The 6,802-nt window shown below is 40.2% G+C and overlaps 2 protein-coding genes across 2 annotated transcripts; one reads left to right on the forward strand and one right to left on the reverse strand.

The window, feature by feature from the left end:
- The first annotated feature begins 1,715 nt into the window (after positions 1-1,715).
- On the forward strand, positions 1,716-3,180 carry LOC124690851. The gene is made up of 4 exons (XM_047224180.1): positions 1,716-2,597; positions 2,718-2,783; positions 2,889-2,951; positions 3,064-3,180. The coding sequence occupies exons 1-4, from the start codon at positions 2,490-2,492 to the stop codon at positions 3,178-3,180; spliced, it is 354 nt and encodes a 117-aa protein (XP_047080136.1). The 5' UTR covers positions 1,716-2,489.
- Positions 3,181-3,639: 459 nt separating this feature from the next.
- Positions 3,640-6,436, reverse strand: LOC124690852 (protein FAR1-RELATED SEQUENCE 5-like). Its single transcript, XM_047224181.1, has 6 exons — positions 6,349-6,436; positions 5,282-5,356; positions 5,139-5,213; positions 4,944-5,054; positions 4,772-4,849; positions 3,640-4,686 (listed from the first exon to the last, which is right to left on the reverse strand). The coding sequence occupies exons 1-6, from the start codon at positions 6,433-6,435 to the stop codon at positions 3,640-3,642; spliced, it is 1,473 nt and encodes a 490-aa protein (XP_047080137.1). The 5' UTR covers position 6,436.
- Positions 6,437-6,802: the final 366 nt, after the last annotated feature.

Raw genomic sequence — 6,802 nt, forward strand, 5'->3', positions numbered from 1 at the left:
GATGGCCAGAACTGGAGTTGGAGGCAGGAGGGTTCCACGGCGACGGAGGTATGTCTCCGCCCATCGCCGCCCCCGCCGCCGTGTCTGTCTCTCGCGCGCCCGTCAGTTCCCCTGCTCCAGCGGCGCTCTCGATGTGCTCTGATTTCCACTACCGATCCGCTCTCGATGTGCTCTGATTTCCACTACCGATCCGCTCTCGATGTGCTCCGTTTCGCGCTCTAGATTCGATTTGCGTTCTATATGTGCACTAGATTCGTTTGTGCCCTAGGTTTTGTTTGTGCTCTGAGTTGATTTGCAGATGGGCGGATGTTGGCGGTGTTGGCAGATGGATGAGGGGCTGGCTGGATGGATGAGGGGCTGGCTATTTCAGGTGTGCGTAGGGGTGAGGATATAGTGAAGAAATTGGCAAGAGATTTTCCTATCAATTTTCGTCTATGGTCAGGGTTCAGTAGTTTATCATGTGCGTAGGGGATGAGGGTCTGGCTGTTTCAGGTGTGCGTAGGGGTTCTGTAGTCTATGGTCAGGGGTGAGGATATAGGCAAAATAGTGTCAGTTTTGATTCTGTGCACTTGCTCATGTTAACTTTTCCCTGATTTTTCTTCTGTTTCATGAGACATGAGTCAGGGTTCAGTAGTTTATCATGTGTGCTCGTTATCCAATTAGTGTACTAGCAAATAATACAGAGTCACTTATATTGCTTGAGATTATGTGCAATTGCTCCTGCTAAATCCTCATTTCCCTGAATCCCTTCTGTTTTGATGAGACATAAGTCAGTGTTCAGTAGCTTTGTCATGTGTGTTCGTTATCCAATTAGTGTAGAAGCAAACAAAACATAATCACTCATATTGCTGAAGAGTGTGGAGTGTGCCTTTGCTTTGGTCATATCAATCATGTCTATTTAACATCACTTGTATATCTATTTTTCAGAGTGTATAAATCAGGACAGTTTGTATAATTGTTTTTCCATAGTTTTTTGTAAAGCTAGAGAAATAGTTGTTTTTGGTAGTTCCATACTTGTTTCAGTTTGCTCGCCCATCGTAAGGGCAAGTATATGATGTCACTCCAACATAGAAGTTGCACCAACTGAGTTGTGTTCTTCAGTCCCTGTTGGTGTCGTATCATTTTTCATAGAATTTGATTGTCTGCAGACCTATATTTGGAATGATTTTGTTCATCTTTGGTGGGATTCATAGGTGGTGATTTTTTTATTTAAATCACATGCATGCTATGTTGTTGACATGTCATGGTGCCCGTGATTCATCCGCGTGGTCAGTTTCTGCGAAAGAGAGAGGTAGATGGAACAGAGTCGGATCCATTTCAGGAGAGCGGAGAGCGAGGTTGTAGGACGGAGGAGGCTTCTCCGGTGTTGGTGGTCACCACCAATTTTCTCCATGGCTTGCTCTCGGGCACGACCGCGCGAGCATCTGAATCTGGGGGCATGTCTTTGCTGTCCTGACGCACTAGAGTAGGGCAGAAAGATTTCAGGACGGGGGGTGGTGGTGCCCAGGAAGTGTGTGAGAGGATTCCTCACTGTCCACCCGATGAGATCTCCCATTGTTGGTTTACAGAGCATTTGTTTGTATCGATTTTCAGTGAGCGTTTTTGCTTTGGTTCCATGAAACAAATTACGCTTTATCTGTCTGCCTCATTGCTTGTTTGTGGTTTTTGGCCTTTTCTGATATGATGTTCGGGACGGAAGAGTAAATCCCTCAGGTGTTCATTAGTTATTATGTTCAGTAGCAAAGGCTTTGTGCTTTAAATCATGCTTGTGTTGTATCTTTATTATTTGTAGGATCAATCTGAAGCTAACGGCCCTTCTTATTCATGTTTCTAGGATTCTATATGGTATCAATGCAGATTTTTTGATTTTAGTGATTTGTGAGTTCATTCCTAAATTACCCACAAATAGACGAATTGTGTTTTGTTTAGCTCTGTTTTTTCTTCCCTGTTAGTGCTCCTTTTGCAGGATTATATAATTCAGCAGTACCCAATTATTTTTGTAGATGCCCTCAAGACTAGATGAGAAATCTGTACCCAAATTGTTTTTTAGTTTTGGACAAGGTTAAATTAGGAGAGACTAGTTTTGGACAATGTTATTTTTTAAGAGCTTAACTTTGTAGCCTAAATGCATGTACTACCCTCTGTTTATTTCTTCTTGTACTCAATGTATAGTATCTTGCAGCATGTGTATCTGCTCTAACGCTCCTCAGATATTGAGTTATTTTGAAAACTAAAATAGGCACCTAATATTTTTGGCAAACCCAAAAATATCAATTCTCCACAACTTCTGATACTTCTTTTTTGTAGTGTTATCCACAATACTTAGCTTTGTGCTCTGTACTTTACCAGTATACTTGTCAGTAGATGTATGGAAACTCTGCTTTGAATTTTTTTCGTTGTAGTACGTTTCATTGTTGTTTATCAAGGCCAATTTTCAATTTGTCCATGTGTTTAATTGTTTTTTTGCAATCTAAAATATATTGTTAATAATGCAAATTCATTTTTTATGTAGCAGCCACTATGTACCACCCGAATATGGTGATTATCTTTATGATGCTGGAAATAGTGAGGGGAACAGTTTTTCAAGTGGAAATGATGTGAGCTTACGCTTTTCATCTTCATATTTTTTGTCACTGTATAACTTTATATTCTTGTTTTATCTATTTTTATATTTTATTGACTTTGGTAAATTTGTTTTGATCCTTTTGTGTGTTCAGGATATGGAATACCAAACAAGGGATAGGGTATTAGATGATGCTTTGTTTGGGTTCTTCAGGAAACAGGTTTTTTTTGGTAGCATTTGTTTTTGGCTATCATTTCTATTTTTTATGTTTTCACCATTGTTCAGCTTGTGTGTTACTTATTTTTTCTGCCTTCTTATTGCTCAGGCTGTTAAAAGTTTGAAAAGGAATTTCTCTGATTTCTGTAGAGATTTTTCACCTAGCACCCAGGTATGTTTTGTTTTCGGCCAATTTTACTTAGATCTTTGTTTGTCTATGTGAGCCTTGGTCTCACATGGTATCTCCTCGTTTCTTTTTGCTTTTTTGCATTGTTGTTCTGTAGGTTAATAGGAGTGAAGTAGATGGTGTTGACAGGGCTGCCTTTACTGGAACTTTCTTGTGTTTGGCGTTGTGTTCACTCTCGCCTTCCCTTGAATGGATTGAGTCCATTATTCTTTGATATTCCCTTAGAAAACTTGTCATACTGTAGGTTGCTCCCACGCCTCTTTTGAAAAGTGAGTTCGTGCCTTCGCTTCTTGCTGTTGTCTGTAAGAAGGGGAAGAAGTTTGTCTTGAAGTACACAGGCACCCATTTTTTCCTAGAATCCCACAAGGTTTGGAAATGCTTTATGTTTCCCACTTGGTACTTCTCAATCATCTGTTGCCACAGCATCTCGAATCTCATTCTCGTTAAGGAGTTGTTTATTGTGTAAGAGAATTCCTCATAAAGCCCTTCATTTGCTCTGAAGCTCGGGTGTAGATTGTCCTCTGCCTTAGTTATCACATGGAACATGCATGATCTATGGATAGTATTCGGCAACACACTTTTTATTGCTTTTTGCATAGCAGAATCTTGGTCGATTATGATTGTCCGTGGGTGTTTGCCACCCATAGCCGACATGAGTTCCCCGAAAACCCATTCAAAAGTCGCTCGCTCTTTCATTTCCAATGAGAGCACAAGCAAATAGATAGGTGTTCCCATGCGGAGAGACACCTACTATTGGAGCAAATGGGAGATTGTATTTGTTTGTCAAGAAGGTTGTATCAAAGCTAATACAATCTCCACATTTCTCATAGAATGACCTGGCTTTAGCATCTGCCCAAAAGACGCTCTTCACTTTGTTGTCACTGTCCAGATCGAACGAAGAGTAGAATCTTGGGTCCTCTTCTTGTTTTTTGTCGAAGAACGACAACACCTCCATCATGTCACTGTTGCTCAGCTCTCTGTTTATGCTAGTGCTGTAATTAGAGACCTTTTTCTTGTTGTATGGCAGCTGGTCTGAGCCTCCCCTGAGATGAGCCAGAACTGAAACAATCTGCCTTGTTGGTATGTTGCTTTGTTTCAATGATCTTATCATTGCTTTCTCCTCTTTGGTCATATAGGCATGAGATCTAAAGAAGCGGCTATGGGGGTCAAGGGCATGATTGTGTTCAAGGCGCAAAGTTCTTAATCTCCACATTCCATCTTTCTCGGCAATAACCATCTCCGTTTTGCAATCTGTTTTTGCTATTACTGTGCTTTGTCTTTGTGCAACCATTTGCTCCCTTTCTATTTCAGTATTCTGCCCATACTTGTTGCATTTCATTGTTGCTCTAATAATTTCATTGTTCCGCTTCTTGCTTGTAGTTTGGTAACAAGAAACTATAGCAACCGAGAAACCAGCTGCGAATGAGTATGTATTGAAGAAGTTCTGTCCTTCTTCTCTTGTCTTGAATGTCATTCCTACTTCAGGTTTCAAGCTTTCTAACACTGACTCATCATTTTCCTCATCTGCACCTTCTTTCTCATTCTCCAGAAAAGTTTCTATGTCATCTTCATCCAATTTTTTCTGTTGTTCGTCAGTGTGTATGTCCCTTTGTTCAGTCTCGGTCGCTGGCTTGTTTTCTGAGTCTTTATTTGAACTAGTGGTGCTTGTTTTCCGTTGATCAATAGTTGTTTGGGTGGAAGAGCTGTTTGGATGAACAACCTGCAAATTTGTAACCACTTTTAGATATGCAAGAGTTGTGTTACCTCATCAAGGGTCCGCTAGTTTTTGTTTTGATTTCTGTTACCTCATCTAGATCCATGTCTTCAAATAGATTTCTCGTCCATGGATCGTCGGTACACATTGTATCTGTGTATGTGTATTCCTGAAAAGAAACAATATATATTGTTAGTTCTTTTATTTGTTTTCTTTTAATACATATCCATGTAGAGTATATTGTTCGCATTCTGTCATCTCACATCATCTTTTGTAGCGAAGTACTGGGAAGTTCCAACACCAGTCCCTGAGATTTTATCTGAATGTTCACCACTGTAGTGGCCTTCTCCAGGTAAGTTATATTCCTGCAAACCCTGTGTTTATTTTATATTGTAAGATAACACATTGAGTATAACAATTTTGTTTTTTTAAATTAATTTTGTCTTGTCTATTCATACCTTTCTCTTGGCATTGTCGGGGGTGTAGAATGTGTCAAATTTTCCTTCAAGAAGACCTCTGAAACTAAAATCTCCCTGCAAGTTAATTAAAATTGTTAGTTAATTATTTTTCTCATTATTTTGTCTTTCTCAGTATGTAATACCTGTAGAAACATTTGGTCATCATTATAACCATTGAATATTTCACCTTTTCTATTTTGGAAGGAATCATGCTGAACCTGCAAAAATATTATACCTTTTTCAGTACAAAAGAAACATACTATGTGTCAAAATAGGCATCTATTATTTTCAGCAATTAAAAATCTGGATGGAGCTTTATTTTTTGGTGGCCATCGATGGATGCAAGTTTTGGGAGGTAGTGGGTTTGGTGAGTTAACAATCAAGCCTTTTTCTTCCTACAGCCCTGTCATGTGAAAATCTGTTTTCATTAGTCAGTGTTTCTCAGCTTCTCTCTTTGTGTGTACAGCGCATCCCAAAGGAAATAGTAAAGGCATTAAACATTGCTAAAAGGGGATGGGTGATTCTTGCAATGGGTGAGGACAACCACTGGTTTGATGCATCATACTACACGACCACTGATGGTAGGCTGCGCTTCAAGTCGGGGTCGGATTTTTTTGCCAGTAACTTCGGTATGGATGTCGGAAATGTTGTTCTGATCCTGCTCCATATGGGAACCGATGGATATCTGAAGATCTTCTTTGATGTCCTGTAGTCTTCTTTTTGAAATTGCTGGGGGTGCAAGCCTTTTCTCAAAATGGTTTGCTGCAAGTTGTTAGCTATCTATAGCACATTTTAGTGTTTCAGTGCAATAAGTTTGTGTGTCAAAAAGGATGACCATATTACTCCTGTCATCTAGTCAGGCTTTTTGCCTCGATTCTGCAAGTTTGTGTGTCAAGCCTATGCAAGATACTATAGTTTAAGAACATCTGCTACCTACGTTTGTTTTTCCAGGTTGTGTTTCCTCTGTTTTCTGTTTGCTGTAACAATAGCATGGTTGTACCTTCTATGTTCACCATTTTTGTATGTGTTTGAAATGATAAGTAGATGCAGGGCCTGACTAGATGACAGATTCAGTTATCTCTACAGATTTTTCTGGGGATTTTTCTGGGGTAGATGACAGACTAGATGGCTCCCAGTGTATATGATATGTTCAAATCAGCCAGGCCATGAGTAATTTTCAACAGGCAGGAGGTTATCTGAATCAACTGACCTGGGCAGATGCTGGTTGCAATTTCTTCAGGTCAGTAACCAATCCTGTAGACCTACGTGTTAGCTCTTCTTCTTCATCCTCCTCCATGGCTTTTTTGATCCCTTTTTGATCGCCCCAGATGGATCTCCTTCGATTTTTCTCTTTTGTCTTTCTTCTACGATGTGGAGTTCTGTTTCTTTCTTGGGGAAGAAGGTCTCAACCTACTACAGATTTCTGGTTCTTTCTGGAGGAGAACGGTGGGGGAGGGGCAGGTCGGACTGGGGATCTTTTTCCTCTGTGAAAAGGCCAAACCCACCAGTCGGGCTTCTAACCATCTTAACAGTAGATAGCAAAAAGAGCCCAATAACAATTCAAACGAAAGAGCCCACGTTTTTTGGGTTATTGGATTTGGCTCAGTTTTCGGGTCCACAATTTATACCGGGCCTAAAACCCGAAATGTTTGTTGTGGGCCACG

The sequence above is a fragment of the Lolium rigidum genome, chromosome 2, assembly GCF_022539505.1.
Source record: "Lolium rigidum isolate FL_2022 chromosome 2, APGP_CSIRO_Lrig_0.1, whole genome shotgun sequence".
NCBI classification, from domain to species: Eukaryota; Viridiplantae; Streptophyta; class Magnoliopsida; order Poales; family Poaceae; genus Lolium; species Lolium rigidum.